Source organism: Bicyclus anynana, chromosome 9 (assembly GCF_947172395.1).
Source record: "Bicyclus anynana chromosome 9, ilBicAnyn1.1, whole genome shotgun sequence".
Lineage (NCBI taxonomy): Eukaryota > Metazoa > Arthropoda > Insecta > Lepidoptera > Nymphalidae > Bicyclus > Bicyclus anynana.
Genome location: NC_069091.1, coordinates 6,681,272 through 6,703,362, shown reverse-complemented (window position 1 = coordinate 6,703,362; position 22,091 = coordinate 6,681,272). Strand labels below are relative to the sequence as shown.

General features: G+C 34.4%; 2 protein-coding genes across 3 annotated transcripts in view; both read right to left on the bottom strand.

Moving 5' to 3' along the window:
* LOC112044586 (ATP-binding cassette subfamily G member 4) overlaps nucleotides 1-21,115 on the bottom strand; it is a 47,861-nt gene extending 26,746 nt beyond the window's left edge. The window contains exons 1-2 of one of the 2 annotated variants that reach the window (XM_024080468.2): nucleotides 20,849-21,115; nucleotides 2,395-2,512 (exon numbers count right to left, since the gene is read on the bottom strand). In XM_024080468.2, the coding sequence (XP_023936236.1) occupies nucleotides 2,395-2,512; nucleotides 20,849-20,969 (239 nt within the window). In that variant the 5' untranslated portion in view covers nucleotides 20,970-21,115. The remainder of the gene's footprint in view (nucleotides 1-2,394; nucleotides 2,513-20,848) is intronic. The other variant, XM_024080476.2, reaches the window with a different exon arrangement.
* LOC112044581 (ATP-binding cassette sub-family G member 1) overlaps nucleotides 1-22,091 on the bottom strand; it is a 90,324-nt gene that overhangs the window by 3,273 nt on the left and 64,960 nt on the right. The gene's annotated exons all lie outside the window — the stretch shown is intronic.

Below are 22,091 nucleotides of genomic sequence, written 5' to 3'. Positions count from 1 at the left end.
CGATTCGTAATTATACTTAAAAGAGGAGTAGGCAAAGAGTATAATAAGTATATGGGAAAAGAGAGCCCTCTTGAAGATTTTCGGTGGCTTAAATTGAAGCGCCAACTGCGGTTTGGAGTAAACTTACAGGTACTACTAAAACAGCGGCAATTTTATTTAAATGGAGATTTTTAATCGAGGTTTAATAAAACTCAAAAAATATTAAAAAAACGAATTGAGAAAAATAAAAAAAAACAAAAAAAAAATATATTGTGATGTTAATCCATTTTCCCCACCCGGGCTCGAACCCATGACTATTCCTAATTCCTAATCCTTCCTAATCATACATAACTTTGTTTGAATCCGTTCGACCATGTTCACCACTGGACCAGATGACAGTTCATGGCCATGTTGAAATTAATATACGCTTACTTTGTTATATATACCCAATAGCTTACAATCGCAACCAACACAAATTAATATTCACGGGCAATCGGACAAAACTGAGGAGTCAAAATATTTTTATTTAAAAAAATAATTGCAGAATAAATATAGAAAAGTATATGAAGTCGTAACTAATTTGCAGACATTATTTGCTATCAAACGCATTAAGGACTGGAAAATGGCTTGGAAGAAAAACGCCACTGCTCCATGTTTTGCCTCCCCATGAATATCACATACTATAAATATTTTGTTCCCGGACATAATATAAAGATTATTACTTCATATTATCTTAGCCATTTAGTTAATATTGTTGCGTAGTTGCCATTTGTTACTTAAAAACTAACCAAACACTCTATGTTAACTTATGCGTCACATATTTTATTAAATGAAGAAGTTTGATTAGCAAAACGATTTAAATATATATTTCATGTAGTGGTCTATGAGATTATTACAGAGTTACTATTTTTTTCATTATCGTTAAAATTATTAAATATAACGAAATGGTTGCAAATATTGATACTGGGCACACTAAGATTAGCGATGGAATTGCTGCCATCTGTTGAGATATTTTTACCAACTTAGTCGAAAAGTTGTTTCACTACTAGATCTAGATGGCCTGTAAGTCAACAAATTGCTCAGAATGTATGGAACTGTCCCCCCCCTGGGAGTAGGGTAGAGTAGGGTTATTTTAGGGTAGGGATAGGGAAGGAGTAGAGCACGGTAGGGGTTGGGTTGGGTAGGGTTAGGGTAGAGAAGAAGTGCAAATAAGTCAAAGCGAAGCATGACCGGGTCCGCTAGTTGATAAAGTTTAAAATGTACTGTTGAATTCAATATTATAAACTGTGACATTGCACGCTCAACTTATAAGTATTAGTGATAATAGGTGTATGAGCTTAGCAACAACGGATATCAACTTCTAAACAAAACGTGAATAGCACAATAGTTCATTCAATACAAGTTCCAATATAATAGACGCGTTGTTATTGGACAAATAGGTACATAATCATTAGAGATGAGCCGAGTACTCGGTTGATACTCGGTACTCGGCGTACTCGGCGGATTTTTTGATACTCGTACTCGGCCGAATAACTCGGCCGGTGAATGCCGAGTATACCTTGTTTAAGAAAAGCATTATTTAGGTACATATAATTAAAACAACAGTGTTAATCAAAAAGTATTTATCAGTAATTTAGGAAATCTTTGAAAATCTCAAATAAATTAAAATGGAAGATTTAAAAGAGCAACTGTTGAATTTCCCGTCGCTCTTCTCAACAGAGACTGCGCCTTCTGAGCTGGTGGTAGAGTCACTACAAATAGCCAAACCTGACGTTTCAAAAGTGCTTGTAAACTAAGCCTACTTGAAAAAAACAATTTTGCATTGAATTAATACTTGTTTACGTGCGCGAAATGGGAATTTGATTGAACCGAGTTACTCGGCCGAGTACTCGGTTGAAAAAAAATTGAACCGAGTAAAACTCGGTACTCGTTACTCGGCAAAAGTGTTACTCGGCGCATCTCTAATGGATCATACACGTCAGTAATACAATAACAAGTCCTTGTTTCGCGGATTTTCATGCTACATTTTGAGTAAATAATTGGGTATTTCGGTGCGTTTCTAAGCGGGTTAAAACAGGACAAGTGCGAGTTAGACCCGCGTACTGACGGTTCCATGAAAATTTGACAAAATACAGCAAAAATAATTAATTAAAATTATATTAAATCTATGTGAGAAACGAACAGATTAAATTGAAAAAACATTGAGCTTTTATAAATAGATCATTGGGAAAAAGGGACCAATTTCATGTTGGATTAAGACCTGTATTGGGAGTGCCTACTACTGATCCAAACAGAATAAGACAGACCGTAGTAAGTATCTACTACGTTAAAATTAAAATATTGTAAACTTTTATTGTTTGTTATCCTATTTAACCTTTGTAAACTAATGATGGTATTAAAAAACATTCAACTTACGTGTATCCCGCTAAGATGTCCATGAGAGAGCTCTTGCCGGCCCCCGACTGACCCACGATGACGCTCAGCTCTCCCGCGTTGAACTGCCCATTGATTCCATTTAGAATGGTCTTCTGCCCTAGTAGAAATAAATATTTTTAAAACATTACAATGAAATTTACGAGTACATAATTGTTATCGCCGCGTCGCAAGGACTTGCGGTACGGACGACTTCAGTGTGCTCGTGGCGTTCGAACCGTCCACACCTCTTGTTGTGTAATTCTTTATGGGTTACTTGGGATAGGCGGGGAGAGTGACTTGAGGGGAGTGTTAGATATCTCTCAAAGGCGCCTTTAACCCTACACACATCGTTCACAAGTGCGTGACTTTACTCAAGGTCATTCTCTGCCATTCTAGGGTCTTATTTTGGTTACAGTTTGATTTGTTAATTAAGTTGTCCTGACAAATGTTGTGAATTATAACCTTTGTTCGACATTAGTTTTCTTATTTTTATTATCACCTCTGAGTCTGCATGAAAAGAGCCTGCATTTGCTCCTACCAAATCAGACAAACGAATGCCGCGAAACTAACCTACTAATATTATAAACGCGAAAGTTTTTATGGATGTTTGTTGGCTGCCGCAACTACTGAACCGATTTGGTTGAAATTTTAAACGAATATAGATAATGCCCTATTAACACATAAGCTACTTTTTCTCCCCAAAAAAGTAAACGGTTTCGCGAGATTTGCGAAAAACTGTTGGTTAAGATGGTATGAATGTTTGTTACTCTTTCACGTCGCGACTACTGAACCGAATTAGCTGAAATTTTGAATGTAGATAGATTATTATCTGGATTAACACATAGGCTACTTTTTATGATGGAAAATTCATGTTTCCCGTGGGATTTGTGACAGGAGTTTCTCACAGACAGAGCTTCCGGCTTTGCTAAATTGAAATATCATTTGGAATACTTTTATCCCGGAAAATGAGTTCCCGTGGGTTAAGGGATGAAATTTATTTTTTGCCAGAAACTCCGTGTTGACTAAGGAACCCTAAAAAGAGTTTTTTTGCTTTTATTCTTAACATTGAAGTATTAATTTTTTTAGGTAAATTAATTGACCGTTGCTAATTCTACAATTTATAAATTCAGTGCATAATTTCAACATCTTATAATTCGTACGCAGTAAATGAGCCTTGACATAATTTTGAAATAATTACCTATCTACTCTTAAAACGGCCAGTAAAAAAAAATATAAGCTTCAAGTTTAACATTTGACCATGAGTATGTAGCTGGTAAGAATTACCTACACAAATTATGTTTTTTTTTGTTAACCAAGATAATCACGTTTTCCACTGGATTCTGAAAGCCAGAGTGTGGAACACGGTTTTTAAGATATTCGATTTCAATAATCTTCATAAGTAACTCTAACTATTATTATAAACTCGAAAGTTTGACGGCCTCCGTGGCGCAGTGGTATGCGCGGTAGATTTACAAGACGGAGGTCCTGGGTTCGATCCCCGGCTGGGCAGATTGAGATTTTCTTAATTTGTCCATGTCTGGCTGGTGGGAGGCGTCGGCCGTGGCTAGTTACCACCCTACCGGCAAAAACGTACCGCCAAACGATTTAGCGTTCCGGTACGATGCCGTATAGAAACCGAAAGGGGTGTGGATTTTCATCCTCCTCCTAACAAGTTAGCCCGCTTCTTAGACTGCATCATCACTTACCATCAGGTGAGATTGTAGTCAAGGGCTAACTTGTAAAAAATAAAAAAAAGGTTCGTTTGGACGTTTGTTTGACACCGCAACTACTGAACCGATTTGGTTGATTTGATTTCAATAATCTTCATAAGTAGCTCAACGATATAGATGCTTACAAAAACCCATGAATTATCGGCGATTGTCAACTAGCGTACCCTAAACCATGTCATGTTCTATCCTTTGTTTAAAACCGCATTAAAATCTGTAGCCTTTAGAAGATCTAAGTGTACAAATTCGGGAAGCGACTATGTTTTATACTAAGTGAAGTTGGAGGTAAATAAATAAATATAGATTTTACGAAGATTTATGAGCCCTCCCTTGAGGTATGCGTAGAAGTTAGTATTAAAATTGATTCAATGCGTGTTTAACTACCATTCAACTTTCGACTCACGCGATTTGTACTTTTATCTTTTAGGAAACTCAACTCAAAATCAGGTCACACCAGATTTTGCATTCACTTGCTAGGTAGCTGCTTAATTTTATTTTATATAATACCTAATTCACTCAGATTGTAAGTTCTTTCTGTATTCTGAATTTCTGAGTCTAATTATTTATACTTACCTATCTCAATTATATTTCTTTTGGATGTAACTTGTTTTTCGGCTTTGTATTAACCAAGTCTGGTTTCACACGTAACAAGTTTTTGGACTTTGTACAGTTTTTAGTGATTGTTTACTGTAGCAGAATTAAGTAAAGTGAAAAAAAAATACTTATGTCCTGTAAGTAGGACATCATTTTTCATCTTTGAATTTCAACCTCCATTTGTAATCGTGATTAGTATTATGTATAAAATAATTAAATTTACCGGGTCTACTATTTATTTATTAGATACATATTATTACGTTTAAATACACGATTGAATTCCACTCCGTTATTAGGGTGGAAAACATCAATTAGGCTAATAGGTATCTATGAAATATTGGTCAGGAATGAACAATTAGCCTAGTAGTTAACAAAAAGTGTAAAATACGTCTATCTTTTGTTTATGTTTTACGTACTTGCTCTAGATTGCGGACATTGTTAGGGCTGTCGATAATTGTTTCACTGAAATGAATCATTTTTATCACAACGTAGCGAAGATAAAATATATGTAGGACAAGTTATTGTTCGGCTGTATATCGACATCAAATAATAATTGAGATTAAAATGTTGATCATCAGAATAAACCTGTTATTTACTGAAAAAGACGCACCGCCAAGCGATTTAGCGTTCCGGTATGACGTCGTGTAGAAACCGAAAGGGGTGTGGATTTTCATCCTACTCCTAAATTAATGAAACTAAGCGACTCGCGTATCACTAAACATGTATTTGTCTAAAAGACTTACATTGTGTTGTTAAAAAAGCAAAATTATCGGATTAGAAAACACTCTGTGTGCAAAGATGTCGATTAAAATGTCTTATTACAATTTACGAGTCATCATAAAATATACACGTAATATGGAAGCGATCATTATAATGATTTATGAGTCACTAAAATATAAAATAATAAAAAAATACATAAACTGTACTCGTAACAACTACCAATAATGATTTACTTTTTAAGAGTAGCTAATGCATAAGTAAGTAATCATATTTTATGGTCATAGTATACTTTATTTAATTACTTCTAACTTAAGTACGAGAAGATGAAGATAAAAAAAACAATATTTTTTTTATTACAACATATTATATAAAACTTTATAAATAAGTATATTAATTAATTTCAAACAAACAACTCAGAGTAAAACAATATTAATTACGAAATTAATATACAGTAATCTTCAACGCAAAATAACTTAGCAAAATATCTGTTTTGTGTTTAAAATAATCACCCACTACCAACAACTATATTTTATTGCAATAATTAATATGAAAAAAAAAACATTTACTTAAAGTTGAAAGCCCTAGCTCAGTACATTTGCACTGAACGCACTTAAGTTCTTTAATAATTATAAAGGCTGTTCACATGACTGTTATGAGTATTGTGTATTTTTTCATTGCACATAAAATTCAATCTTTTTTACCGTAAACTACAATTAATTGCATATTTTGAGACAAGGTTTACGAGTGTAATTGTTTTTCAACATAATCATCATTTACTTTAATAAGATAGCATAGCATAGCCACGCAAATGAAAAATGTAAGGTAAAATAGTAGGTACTAATGCTTCGTAATGTTTAGATATAATTTAATTTTCATTTAGGATATTTTATAATATCTATATGTGGTATTAATAAAATCACGCCTAATCACTTGTATTCAAACAATCCTACTAACATTATAAACGCGAAAGTTTGTATGGATGTTTGTTTGGATATTTGTTTGGATGTTTGTTTGCATATTTGTTTGGACGTTTGTTACTCTTTAACGCCGGTACTACTGAAGCTATTTGGCTGTAATTAACCGACTTCCAAAAAGGAGGAGGTTCTACGTTCGGCTGTATGTTTTTTTTTTTTTTTTTTTTTTTTTTTTTTTTTTTTTTTTTTTTTTTTTTTTTTTTTTATGTATGTCCAGCGATAATTCCGTCAATTATGGACCGATTTTGAAAAATATTTTTTTGTTTTGTAGGGTTTATTTCCAGGGTGGTCCCATTTTTTTCATGTCAGGATCTGATGATGGCATCCTGGAGAAATTGAGGGGAACTTTCGAAAGTTGTAGAGACGGCTAGTACGTTTGTTAGTGTTTCCATAAGGTATTTTAAACCACTACAATTTTATGAAGGTTTGGAGTTGGTCTGATGATGGAGCCGAAACACAGACGATGGAACTCGTCAAGGATTTACAGCAGTCGCCTTTTGTTTGGGCTTGATTAATTTGTATTGATGAGTACTTTCCACCTATATGGGTTGTGACTGTATTAAGGGTCTGGTGATGAAGACCAGGGACAGTGAAGAGAAGTCCTCGACGGTTCACAGTAGCTACCTTGTGTTTGGACTTGATAAATTTGTATTGATGAGAACTTTCCACCTAGATGGATTGCGAATGTATTAAGGGTCTGGTGATGAAGACGAAGCACAGTGAAGAGAACTCCTCGACGGCTCACAGAAGCTACCTTGTGTTTGGACTTGATAATTTTGTATTTATAAGAACTTTCCACTTAGATAGGTTGTGACTGTACACACGCAGTGGGTATGCTAACACTAAAAATAAAAAAATAAAAATTTTAATAAAAAAAATTCAACCGACTTCCAACTCAAAAAATAACTTAAACTAAAAAGCAAAAAATAACATCCTACCTATGTGCTACCTACTGATCAGTTTGAAGGCGGTGCCAAGCCAGTGTCGTGTTTTAATTAAAGCTGTTTCTGGAATAATCACAGAAATTTAGTTTAAACGTATTTAATTAAAACATCACTGGCTTGGCACCGCCTTCAAACTGATCAGTAGGTAGCACATAGGTAGGATGTTATTTTTTGCTTTTTAGTTTAAGTTATTTTTTGAGTTGGAAGTCGGTTGAATTTTTTTTATTAAAATTTTTATTTGGAGTGGAAACAGATTTTACTCTGGATTAACACAAAGGCTTTTAACACACACACTTTTCATTCCGGAAAAAGCCATGGTCCCCGCGGGATTTGTGAAAAACTGAATTCCACGCGGATGAAATCGCGGGCGTGCGCTAGTATGTAATAAATAAAACTGTATAATGTCATGTTGTAGTGAATTATTGTAAAAACAATGATTTTAAAAGGAAAATAAACTTACGGGCAAGGAACCAGCACGTGTCAAGCATGTATATCGCCTATATTTATCCATAATATCCTGTCGTAAGCTTAATTAGGCTTTATCTACATTTATTGTAGTTACAATAACATGTTTTCCTATTAACATTGTAGATTAAATAAGGGTAGTGTAACTAATTAAAATTTATCAAATTAAAACAATGTGGACTAAGAACCTGCGATAACAATTAATTTATTTCAAGTTGGCTTAGTCTACAAGCTCTTTTAAAACGTCAAGTTTGTCTATTTGTCTCTCGTTACTCCACCACCGGTTCGGAAGGCAGGTTCTGCAAGAACCGGCAAGAAACTCAAACAGAACTTGCTCTTTTGAAAAAAAAAAAACATATAGTAATTTACAATTGTTAACATCTTTAAAATTTCTTTTAGTTTTACATCCTGTGTGAAGGTCCCGTGTTTAGCTGGTTCAGTACGGAGGTCCAGATTTCTAATACTGGGTCAGGCCAAAAACAAAAAAATATGTTATTGGGAATTTAATTACAAGAAAAATCTTAATAGCATTAGCAGCCTGGAGTTAGGAAGTCAACGGTGTTGGTACAACCCCGTGCCTCGGACAGCACGTAAATCCGTTGATCCGGATTTCACGATGTCGGTCTGCCGTACCATCGGACAATGAGAGTGAGGGAATAGAGAGCGCACCTGTGCTTGCGCATACACTTGTGCACTATGTTATCAGGTCATACGTTTTTGTTAGTCAACCATATAATACACTAGCTGACGCCGCGCGGTTTCACTCGCGTGGCTCCTGTTCCCATAGGAATATGGGAATAATATATAGCCTGTAGCCTTACTCGATAAATGGGCTATCTAATACTGAAAGAATTTTTGAAATCGGACCAGTAGTTCCTGAGATTAGCGCGTTCAATCAAACAAACAAACAAACTCTTCAGCTTTATAATATTAGTATAGATGCAAAGCTAAAGCATATTCCTGAAATAAAAGAATTAGGTATATATAAATTGAAGTTTTGCTTTACAATTACAGTTACGACGCTATTTGGCATAATTATACCGTTTATAGTACCCTAATCCAGTTTATATCACGTATTTTCAGTAAAATTATGTTGGAAACTCCGGCATATACCTATGATAGCTTCCCAGTTCATGTATTTACCACCAGTTTGATGAGTTCTTAAGCCTTTGCATTCAAATGATCTAAGTATACAGTTATTATCTGTGACAGCATGGACCTGAGGCCAGAGCATCGTATAATTTTCATAAGTGTTCTCTATAGCGTAAGTATTGATTACATTCGTAACGTTCCGTTTTGTTTTAGACGTCAGGTCTTCCTTTTGACAAAGCCTTATAGGTAAAACCCTATATTTTAAGTACAGAACAAAGAGTTGTTATGGTGCGCATTTATGTATTTTAACCATAAAATATAAAAAACTTTATAGATGTAACATGTCCGGGTTTGGCGATATTTTTATTTCATATTGTCTATACTAATATTTGATTGTTTGTTTGTATGTTTTGAATAGACTCTGGAACTACTGAATCGATTTGAAAAATTCTTTCACTGTTGGGAAACAGTGAAAGAATATATACACTATCCCCGAGTGCTATAGGCTATATTTTTTTCACGCATTCCTAAGGGAACGGGAACCACGCAGTTAAAGCTGCGCGGCATCTCGTCTGCTAGTAAGTGATAAAATTTCAATTTAGACAAAAACGCGAGAAAATATTTTCATAAAAAAATAATAGTAAAAAATATGTAATAATAACCAGTGCACAGTAAAACTAACTGTGGTTTGTGTTGCACTATGGTTAGGCTTAATTTCAATGTGTTGTTTGTTGAATAATAAATAATAATAATAATAATAATGTATTTTCTTCTATTTTATGCATTTTCCATAAAATACTATTTTTTTTAAATGTACACTATATTTCACTAGAGAAAAGTTGGCAACCTCATATGTGTTATGCTGTAAAATACAAGTCGGCTTACTAACTAATTGCTGATTTATTACAAGTTGACTAGTCATTAAAGTTGCGTAATTTGCGAAGTCTTGTAAATGAATAAAGGAAAGGAAAACAAACCTGATTATTTACGGAAGTGTGAATGTAGCGGTGACTTAAGGATATACAAGTCAATAATACTTTATGGTTTTGCCCAGATTATCAATACAAACAGACTGTTGCCACCTTTACTTACTGTTATTATAGGGATAACTTGTATTGCTATAATGGTAGAAAACAGCATGTCCTCGTACCTAGTTTACCTTTTAGAATTACAGTTAGATTTTTATATATGCACGCCTGATTATGGGATTGTCCTATATCGGCTCGATATAAATACCGGTTCTAGATACCTTTAACTATACGTCCTCAAATAAGATAATATACATAATCTACGTATACTGATGGGCCGTGATAGTCTAGTGGACTTCTGCCTTCGATTCGGAGGGCGTAGGTTCGAATCTAGTCCGGGGCATGCACCTCCAAGTCTTCACTATAAAGCTAGGACAGCCAGTTCTCGAATTTAAGAAAATTGTAAAACCTTATTGTGTAAAAATAAACCTTTAAAAGTTAATATTCACTTAATTTTCTAAAAAATCTCATAAAAATCAATATATTCTAATGTAGTCAACAACCCAGCCTTTAAAGTCGTTTGCGATCCTCGAAAAACGAGATCCTCACCACACTGGCGGAGTGTCAAGACTGCTCAATTCTTAAACATTGGCGCTCAGTGCACCAGGAGCCGAATAAAAAGTAATGTAGGTAATGTACCTGGCTACTTATAATTTTAGAATTTTTATATTTTTGTATTATTATTTTGTATTATTATTACTTTTGTATATTTTATATTGGGTAAATACCTTTAAATAAAAAAAAATTATTATTATTATTATTATTATTATTTAACATTTTTTTTTAAATATATTTTTGCAGTTAAGTGTTTAACTTTAAACTCTTGATTTCGGAACCACTCTCAATTAAGTCTAGCACTTATTCTATTGTTGTGTAAGTATAACTTTTGTTTTAAGGCCATCACTATAACTTCGTAAGTTCTACTGCGAAAATTATATAAATCGGGCATAGTGACTAATTAAAATTTTAAATTATTGCCCAATTTTAAATGTAGATAATTTTAAATCTAGCACGATACGCTTCGCCCAACAGATACCTACTTAAGTAACTCGCAGCACTTCAAATTAGAAAAACTTAATGAGTTGATTTTTAGGGTTCCGTAGTCCACAAGGTACCCTTATAGATTCGTCATGTCCCTAATTTTTGTTCGAGTCAAGTGTCCCCACCCTTTACCGGCTAAACGACTATTAATGGATAGGTACGTAAAAAAAATCACAAATGTAGAATATATTATAATGACATTATAAGAAAAACTATAACAGCTAATTAGCAATCACTATAAAAAGAGTAATCGACCAACTTAAAAAACGAAGTTGGTAATCGAAAACTGCATACTAATTCTGTTGTTAATTAAAAGAAAAATTTGTCAGTAAGATAAATCAGTTTGTTAATTTTATATATTTTAATTAAGTCTAAAAATGTCTAAAAATGTCTAGTCTAAAAAATTAAAAATAAATATTTTTTGGGCTCCTTCCTTACACGCAATGTGAGGATGATTATTTCATCCCTCCCATGGTGTGGGATTTTATTTTAAGTTTTCCTGACGTTTCATCAGGAAAACTTAAAATAAAATAAAGTGCTTGTAAACTAGGCCTCATTCAAATAAATGTATATTGACTTTCACTTTGATTTTATGTATTGGAAGATTTGGGTAATTTTTAACATGCATAAATTAGCTACATTGTAATTATCTATGTAAGAAAATCTTGGAAATTTAATTTGAACCATTTCCCAGTCTTCGATTAGGATAAAATTTTGATAAGTTCTGATGACAATACATGAATAGCTAAGAAATTTCATTACATATCCAATATGGCGGCCTCCCCAAGATGGCGGACTGGCTGTTTGAATACCACCCCCATGATTTGAATATCAAACGAATGTGTTGGCTGTCAGGGATACTGTGACTTAAATCTAATATGGTGGATGTCCAAGATGGTGGTCAGGCTATTTGAAATGCATCCTCATGATATGGGTACCAAGAGTGTTTATTAGTTTTTTAATAATAAATTATTACAACATTAAACTAAACGTATAAAAATTATATATAGACCACCACAGAAGCTAAATTGTGCTGCTAACATATATAAATTATCAAAGCGAGTTAATTATAATTAACATAATTTAACACATGTAAGTAATTCCTAATTCATGTGTGTTATACAATATACTTAATTACAGTTACTTGACTGTTAAGTATACACATTAGTTAGTACGAAGCCGCAGTGTTGATTGAGCGATAAACAAGTTAACACACAAAGCAGGCTATCGTGGAGTGACTCACGTTGCTCTATATTGTGACTAGAGTATCCTACATCATTATAGTCTTGCCAATAATAACATTAGTTCAATAAACTAATAAGTTACAGATTTATTTATTTATTGGATATGTCAACATTGGCAGCAGAAAAACATTAAAAATACAGAAGATAAGCGGCCTTTTACTGCCTCCGTGGCGCAGTGGGCCGATTGAGGTTTTCTTAATTGGTCCAGGACTGGCTGGTGGGACGCTTTGGCCGTGGCTAGTTACCCTACCGACAAAGACGTACCGCCAAACGATTTAGTGTTCCGGTACGATGTCGTGTAGAAACCGAAAGAAGTGTGGATTTCATCCTACTCCTAAAAGGTTAACCCGCTTCCATCTTAGATTGCAAATAATATCTGCAAAAGTCTCAGACCAATTATTGTATAGGACCTGCCTCGTTAGACGTTACTTTTTTGTCTAACTATATGATCAACGATCTAATGCGATCATAAATTTTTTCTCTATAGTATCGATGTTTCAGAGTTGAAATCGTGCTCGTCGGTGAAAGAGCACCGTAAAATTACCTTTTTGTGTAGTTGAATGATGCAAAAAATGGCCAAAATCTTCTAGTTTAGTACAAGATATACTCGTATACCAAATCTAATATCGTTATTCTCAGAAAATGACAGACAATTTTGTTCGTGAATTTAAGTGCGATACTGGTCCTTCTATACTTGGTCTGAGGCAAAAATATTACAACCAAATTCTTTTTACATTCGACTTATGAATAATAATAATAACGCGAGTCAACTATTATTGCTCCGATAGTCGTTTCAGTCATTGGTCTTATAGCGAAAAGCTTCGACCACCTTAGGGAGCTTTCGCTTAACTGTTGGATCAAGAGTCGGTTACAGAAGGTGATTCTTGAGACGGCACGTATTGTGAGGAGGTTCATGACTCTGGAACCCTGACCTCTGCGGTTGCTTGTCCCGTCAAATGTCCCGCAGCGGGAGGGTTAATTTTTTTTTTATAAATTTATAATTTATAATAAAATTTTAAAAAGAAGGACAAAATAAATAAGGAGAGAAAAAATAACATGAATTTTTTGAGTTATGTTGTCATAATAGACCGAGCTATTCTCGCGTAAATGTATATTTATAAAGTAATTTTAATAATATTTAATATTACATATTATTATTTTAATTAGGTGTTTATTTGCAATATGTTAAAGTCTAATGTATTTTTAAGTATTCATTTAACTTTTTTTATTATAAAGTTTTTGTCGTGGTTGTCAGTTAACTAATAACTATCTAATTAATTTTTTAAAGTATTTTTATGGAGGAACCAAATACTTATCCGTATGTTATCATTCCGTGCCGTATGTAGTCAATAAGTAATGCTTATAGTTATATTATGTTCGCCTGTCCGTCTGTCTGCGGCTAGTCATATTTACAGCTTTTTAGTACTAAAAGACTTTATGTTAGCCTTTTAGTACTAGAAAGCTGTTAATATTACTAGCCGACACCCTGTGGTTTTACCTGCATATTTCTCATTCCCGTAAGAATACGCGGATAAATGACACTCACAGATAATGTGGCTTTTTAAGGTTAAAAACCTTTTCAAACTAGAACAACGAACTTTACCTCTTTATTATATTAATACAGATTTTTACCAACGAAATAGTGGTAAAATAAATTATTAAAAAAAACATACATACAGCCGAACCTCCTCCTTTTTGGAAGTCGGTTAAAATAAAAAAACTCAATCGCAAAAAAATATTGCCTCAGATTTTTGATAATAACTTAAAAACTGTGAGTGATATTGCAAATCTAAAAAGAGATCCTTATGAAAAAGAAAATTTCCTAAAAAACCGTAACTTACAAAAATGATGACTTCACAATTTTTAATCTAAATATTGCTCTAAAATAGGATGGCTATACTGGCCGTTTGACCGGATCGCACCTCACCACTAGGACTGCTACGACTCAGATTTATCATCATTCATTCTCAACCCATAATCGGCTCACTGCTGATCTCGAATGAGAGGGGTTAAGCCAATAGTCCACCGCGCTGGCTTGGCAGACTACACACATGCAGAGAATTAAGAAAATTTTCTGGTATGCAGGTTTCCTCACGATGTTTTCCATCACCGTTTGAGACACGTGATATTTATTTACAACAACAACAACAACAATAACAACAACAACAACAACAACACAACTTATAAGTTCAAGGTGCATGCCCTGGATCGGATTCATCATTTCAGATATAATTATTTTTTGCAAATTAAAAATAAATTAAAATATGGTTGCCTGATTTACCTACCTTAAAACCGGATAATGTATTTGATTTCGTAATGATCACAATCAGATTAATTTATTATGAAACACGGTTAACAACGTCGGAGCATGCCCGACTAGTTTGGATTGTGCCGCGTTGCAAGATCCAGCTCATGATTAAGGGCCCCGTATGGGTTCGAAACTAGTTGGGCATACTTCAACTTTGTATTACGTGACTTTGACGGTCTATATATTTTTTTTTATATCGTAGTGGCATTTATTATTTTTATTTAGTGAAATTGATACAGTTTTAGATAATTTCTGGTTTGTTGGAATTTTGTTTCTCGCTATTTTATTACATTAGCCGAGTCGTGAAAGTTGTATATCTAGTTTACGTTGATACTAACACATTTTTAGACTTCAGTGAAGGCTCAAGCGATAACTATCTAATAATTAAGTGCCTTAATTGAGTTTTCTTTCATTCCCAATGGTTTCCTAAAGATATAGTATTACACCTTACTATAAAAATATAAAAAGAGTGAATGTAGAATATCAACCTACTGAAAATTGGGATTTAGGCTAAGTAAAACAATATTTCTTTTTATCAGTTAGGTTCTACTGTTAGATGAAGCTAAAATATAGTTACAAAGTGCTTGTAAACAAAGCCTATGACGTACTTTACTTTACTTACGTACTACTTTGTAGGCTTTGTTGATAGGCTTGATAGGCTTTGTTATATTGACATCGAACGTAATAAAAAAGAATAACATGCCAGATTTCCGCTATCAGCTGATGATACTAATATACGATAGCAAAGAACAAGAAACAAGATATAAATGGCGCAAGAACGTGGAATGTGTCTTGCTAGACAAAAGACCAAGTCCAGCAGTGGATATCAATCGGTTGAACCTCAGACTAAATACATAAGGACTAGTATTGCACCCAAATTCAGGAACAAAATTTTCTGCCATTTTCTAAGGAAAACTAGCTTAGATTTCATACATATTTTATACTAAACTAGCAGTTTTTGTTCGTTTTTTACACCACACATACACAAAAAGGTATTTTTACGGAGGTTTTTAACCGACGGACATGATTGTAAACTATGAAACATCGATTCTTTAGAGACAGTGTTTATAATCGCATAAGATCGTTGATCATATACGTTGACAGAAAAATAATGTCTTGCGAGGCAGGTCTTTATCTAATTAGTCTGAGGGTTGAACCGATGTTGATATTGTTTAACAACACAAAGACGAATACTCATTAAGCCTTGAACGCGTTATTGAGAATTGAGATCATTGCAATATGAATATTGGTAGTTACTAGTTGTTATACAACAATTCTACAACCGATGATAAATAGCTTAAATAGGTCACACTTAAAATATTTATTAATGCAATTATTATGTTAGATTTTACTTTTTTTATGACTTCGTTTATACAGAGACAGTCATCAAGTAATAATTATTAAAAAATAATTTGCTCTACTTACGCGAGAGTGGTTTTATATTAGTACGAGATGCAGTATCAAAAATATAAGAGTATACCCTCATCTGTTATTTATTTGGTTTAAGAAATAAATGATACAAAATATTCACAATAACACTTGCAATATTGCAATTGCAATAACCTACTGAAATTGTGGCTGGATATTATTAAATTATTATATTTTTAATCTTCTTATTACATTGGTTAATATAAAAAATTGTACACTAGTTGGAAGAGAATTGAAAACGTAAAGGTTGTCTGCTTTCACACTGCAACTGTGAGGTTGCCAGATATTAAACAGTTTTGCCAAACATTAAACAGTTGAGTAATTTTATTTAAATACTCCCATCAGTTATTTAGTCAATATGTCGAATGAAAGCTCATTTTATGGTTAATTTAACTGTATTAAGTTGTTATTGATTTTATATGAAAAATGTGTCTGGCTGCAATTTAACTAGGCAAGTTATTTGCAATAAGTCACTGTGAATATCTATCATTTATTTCTTATGATTCATAAATAACAGATGAAGATATTTCTAATGATATTTCTATTGTCGGATCTTAGATCATATAGTCCATCGTCTGTCATTGCCTTGGCCGTCAGTAGGTCCTAATTCAAGTCATGCCATTTAGTAATTAATGTAACCTAAACTTTTTCAGTCTCATGAGAAAATCGAATTAGGTAATTATATAAAATATAAAAGCTTAGTTTTAAGTTTACTGACCAAATAAAAATATTTTTCTTTCTTTCTTTCTTTCTTAATTATTAAAAACACTCTTGCTAACTTCCACTTCACTTTAGCACCATAACAGAGTAAAATGCATTCTACTTTATGCAAAAAGTCATACTTGCAGCATTTATCTCCTATACTCTATTTGTACGTCGGGGACGTGTAAAAAAAGTGTGTGTCACTATATAATTTTATTATGTCTTATTACTTTACGGTTATTACATACATGTGACTCTTTAAAAAATTCTAGTTCTTCTCTTTTAAGTTGCTCTACATTTATCATATTTTAGGTTGTTCTGAAGTTATCGTGTGATCAAGGGAAATGTCCCTAGTCCCACTTAAATATCCCTAGAGATTTCTTAGTAGTAATAACAATTTTTAGATGACTATTAGATCTATTGCATCTATTTTCCCCTTTTCCTTTGGATGCTTCAATATTACTTTAATTTATTAAATATATTATTATAACTTACAAAAGCGTCCCCTTTTCCCCAAGACATCAAAATTAACAACTTATTAGCATTTTTTTTTTAATATTTTTTGTTTACTATGTTTTGTCTTGCAAAAGCAAAAATGCATTGTCTATACTAATATTATAAAGCTGAAGAGTTTGTTTACTTGCTTGAACGCGCTTGTCTCAGGAACTACTGGTCCGATTTGAAAAATTCTTTCAGTCTTAGATAGCCTATTTATCGAGGAAGGCTATATATTATCCCCATACTCTTATGGGAACGGGAACCACGCTGACGAAAACGCGCGGCATCAGCTAGTCTATACCAATATTATAAAGCTGAAGAGTTTGCTTGTTTGCTAGAACGCACTAATCTCAGGAACTACTGGTCCGATTTGAAAAATTCTTTCAATGTAAAATAGCCCATTTATCGAGGAAGGCTATGTACTATATATTATCCCCGTATTCTTATGGGATCGGGTGAAACCGCGCGGCATCAGCTAGTCTATACTAATATTATAAAGCTGAAGAGTTTGCTTGTTTGCTAGAACGCGCTAATCTTAGGAACTACTGGTCCGATTTGAAAAACTCTTTCAGTGTTAGATAGCCCATTTATCGAGGAATACAGAATCGGACCAGCAACAACACAAATGAAACCGCGCGGCGTCAGCTAGTTGTTATTGTATTGCGAGGCTGCTGTGCTGTAGGTACTAACATATTGAACTTTATCATAATGGGATGCACATGATATTAGTTATTATTATAATAATACGTTATCTTCCGTTAATAAAAGACGTGATAGCCCAGTGGATATGACCTCTGCCTCCGATTCCGGAGGGTGTGGGTTCGAATGCGGCCCGGGGCATGCACCTCCAACTTTTCAGTTGTGTGCATCTTTAAGAAATTAAATATCACGTGTCTCTATAGGTGAAGGAAAAACATCGTGAGGAAACCTGCATACCAGTGAATTATCTTAATTCTCTACGCGTCTGCCAATCCGCATTGGGCCAGCGTGGTGGATTATTGGCCTTACCCCTCTCATTCTGAGAGGAGACTCGAGCTCAGCAGTGAGCCGAATATAGGTTAATGACGACAACGTTATCTTCCATAAGTTTTATTAGAATCGATACAAAAGTAAGTATTACATAGTTTGGCATTAGTTTCTTTACCTTGCAACATTACAATCTTGGTACTTATGAAAAAAAATAGATTATCTGATTTCTTACATCGTTACTTACTTGTATAGAATACAATACAATACATTTAAAATATCGTATTGAATATAATAAGATTTGTATCCTTTAAACCAACTCGCTTGAATAATTTATCCTTTACGAAGTAAAGCAGAGATTATATATTATACACTGTGTCTTCAGGTCACAGAATAAAGAATGCCCAGAATGAGTCTACAAATAAAATTTCTCAAAAGTGTTTTGTTAAGGCACGGCACTGTTTGACGGCCTCCGTGGTGCAGAGGTATGCGCGTTGGATTTCCATGACGGAGGTCCTGAGTTCGATTCCCGGCTGGGCCTATTGAGGTTTTCTTAATTGGTCCAGGTCTAGCTGGTGGGAGGATTCGGCCGTGGCTAGTTACCACCCTACCCAAGACGTACCGCCAAGCGATTTAGCGTTCCGGTACGATGTCGTGTAGAAACCGAAAGGGGTGTGGATTTTCATCCTCCTCCTAACAAGTTAGCCCGCTTGCATCATCACTTACCATCAGGTGAGGTGGTAGTCAACTTACTTGTAAAGAATAAAATAATTTTTTTTTACGTGAGTTTTTTTGTCTTTGCTATTTCAATTGATGGATAATGAAACTTTTTAAGATTTCCTTCCTTCCTTGTGTGTCCCTTCAGCTTCCGGCTTATATACACTTTGGTACATAATTATATTATAACAACGTACTCTTTAGAAATTGTGTAGGCACATATTTGTGTACAATTTTTTTTGTACTCTTTATTTGTACAACACAATAATAAAAAAAACAAGCAAAGCAGAAACATAAGACGAAGTAGATTACAAAAGGCGGCCTTATCGCTTAGTAGCGATCTCTTCCAGGCAACCTTAGGCTTAGCAACTTATTATGACAACTGTAGGTGGTGTGTATGTAATAATAATATACAATATATACAAATAACTACACACTAATAAATAAACCATATTAAACAAATTATATAGGGTGCATTCAGGTAATATCAAATGGATTTATTACGTAATAGCGAAGTGTTTGTGATTCCAATTTCAAAACTCTACATATATATTTTTTACTAACGTGGACTAAATGCCACCATATTATATAAAATGCTGATAAACCTTTAATACAAAATAAACGCTTCATTGTAAGAAATATCATACCGTACAGCAATGATATTAAATACTGTTAGATGTGTTACTAGCTGGCACAAAAAAAGAGGCGCTCAAAAGAGGAAATTTATAGTCAACTCAATGTTAGTTATGGTCAACAATAAAAGTTATTTAAACAAATAAATATAGTCTACAATGTCGAGTTGTGTGTTCAGGAAGTGTAAAAACTATTTAAACATAAATACATATAATGGAGTTAAGACAAAATTGTGCATGTGTGCTCTCAGTGTTGCACACTATTATTCGGATCACCTTTTGCGGTGATTTGTAGGGACGTAACAGATCTATAATATAAAATTATCATTGCCGTACAATAATCCACACGTGTAATCAGATGATAACAACAAATTAAGTATGCAACAATGTAGCAAAATGAAATTGAAGACGTATGAATACAAGGACGAAGAGTTTTATCCTACGGCCTACCTACGTGGGACGTGAGTCTCTCAGAGAGAGAGAGAGAGTCAGAGATCTCTATCATCAGCAACATAAGCCTGTATCCGTCCACTGCTGGACATAGGTATTTCCGAAATAGTAACCACACGATCCTCCGCCTTCCTCATCCAGCCACTTCCCACGAGTATATATTTTACAAACCCCTAAAATAAAACATACAAAATTATCAATAAGTATCTACTAGTAACTAAACATCGTGAGGAAACCTGCACACCAGAGAATTTTCTAAATTCTCTGCCTGTGTGTCAACCCGCATTGGGTCAGTGTGGTGGACTATTGGCCTAACTCCCTCTCATTCTGAGAGGAGACTCGAGCTCAGCAGTGAGCCAAATATGGGTTGATAATGATCTAGTTACTAGGTACCTACCTAGGCGCCTAATTAAACTAAGTTCTAAAAACTCGAAAAACAACCTAACTGAAGGTTAGATTTAACCCAGTTTTTTAATCACAAATCTTCTTGATAATGCTTAGAAGCACTATCAAGAAAATGATGTAAAAAGAAAGGTAACCTATTAAGTACTTTATAGTTAAAATTATATTAGATGAAAGGCCATTGACACCGTGAAGGCAGTAAACATTGCGTGAATATCGTTCAAAATTTAAGTTTATACCACCAGTAGGTAGATGAAAGTAAAAGTGTAACCACAGTAGATATAATAAGGTGTAACTGTTTAATTAGGTAATATTTGAAATATTAAGAATGTAAACTATACATTTTAACTTGTCGATTTTAGACGTGCAGTATTCCTTGACGCGCACTCCAAGTAGGTAAGTACCTACGCTTTTTATCATACAGCGTATGATAATAAACTTAAAGATAACTATTGTAATGATCTACCATTTGTTAATGAGCCAAATAGTATTTATCGTTGTATATTATGTAAGGATCCCCACCTCCAGTCAAGAAACCACGCCGAACTTTGTAGTGAACGTCTTCGAAGGTGATGTTGACAGAATCTTCCACCAGTGAGGTGGAGTTGGTCTCCTGCGAGTCCGACTGGTTGTCGAGAGCCATCGCCACTGACACTGTCGCAGCTACACTAGAACAAAGACTTCGTATTCCATCGCGAGACAACACAAAGACGCGGAGGAACAAAGGGAAACGCGCGAGCTCTACTCGCCTGAGCGCGGCGGCGATTAGCGGTATACTAGCGGGTTGGCGGCGCAGGCGTTTCTACCTCCTCACTACGTAATTATCGGTCGTTCTCCCCACCCGATGCTTGTCAGCTGTCGAACTCGGAGCAGCTGATTTGTTATCGTGACCAGACAAATGGACTGCAGTCGAATCCTCAGTAAAACTTGACACTTTACGCAACCGAAATCTAGGTTTGTGGGTGGAAGATACTAATGTGTAAGCTACTAAAGTGTCAGTCAAGGTTGAGCCGAGTTTTAATAGCTAACTAGTAGACGCCCACGACTTCGTCCGCGTGGAATTCTTTTTTTATTGTTTACAAGTTATCCCTTGACTACAATTTCACCTGATGGTAAGTGATGATGCAATCTAAGATGGAAGCGGGCTAACATGTTATGAGGAGGATGAAAATCTATACTCCTTTCGTTTTCTACGCGGCATCGTACCGGAGCGCTAAATCGCTTGGCAATATGTCTTTGCCGGTAGGGTGGTAACTAACCACGGCCGAAGCCTCCCACCAGTCAAACCTGGACCTGAACTTGACCGTCAAAGTTCATAGCCTATGTGTGTATATATATTCCGTTCTCGTAGGAATACGAGAATAATATATATAACCTATAGCCTTCCTCAATAAATGGGCTATCTAACACTGAAATAATTTTTCAAATCGGACTAGTAGTTCCTGAGATTAGCGCGTTCAACCAAAGAAAACAAACTCTTCAGCTTTATAATATTAGTGTAGATACAAAGGTACTTACTAAAGTAGATTGAAGAGTTGTAGTTAGTGATACATTCAGGTTTCGTCTAAGTTGTTTAACCAGCAATAATTCAACACGACTTGATGATAACTACTCTTCCGCTTATCTCACTAGAATATTTAACGTTACAGGTACGTAATCCGTAAAGTAAATCACGTTTAATAAATTATGTTTGTTATCCTTATTATCAGCTGATGGAGATTCTTCTGGAATAAGTCTCCTATAAGACTTCCAAAGTCAAAGTCAA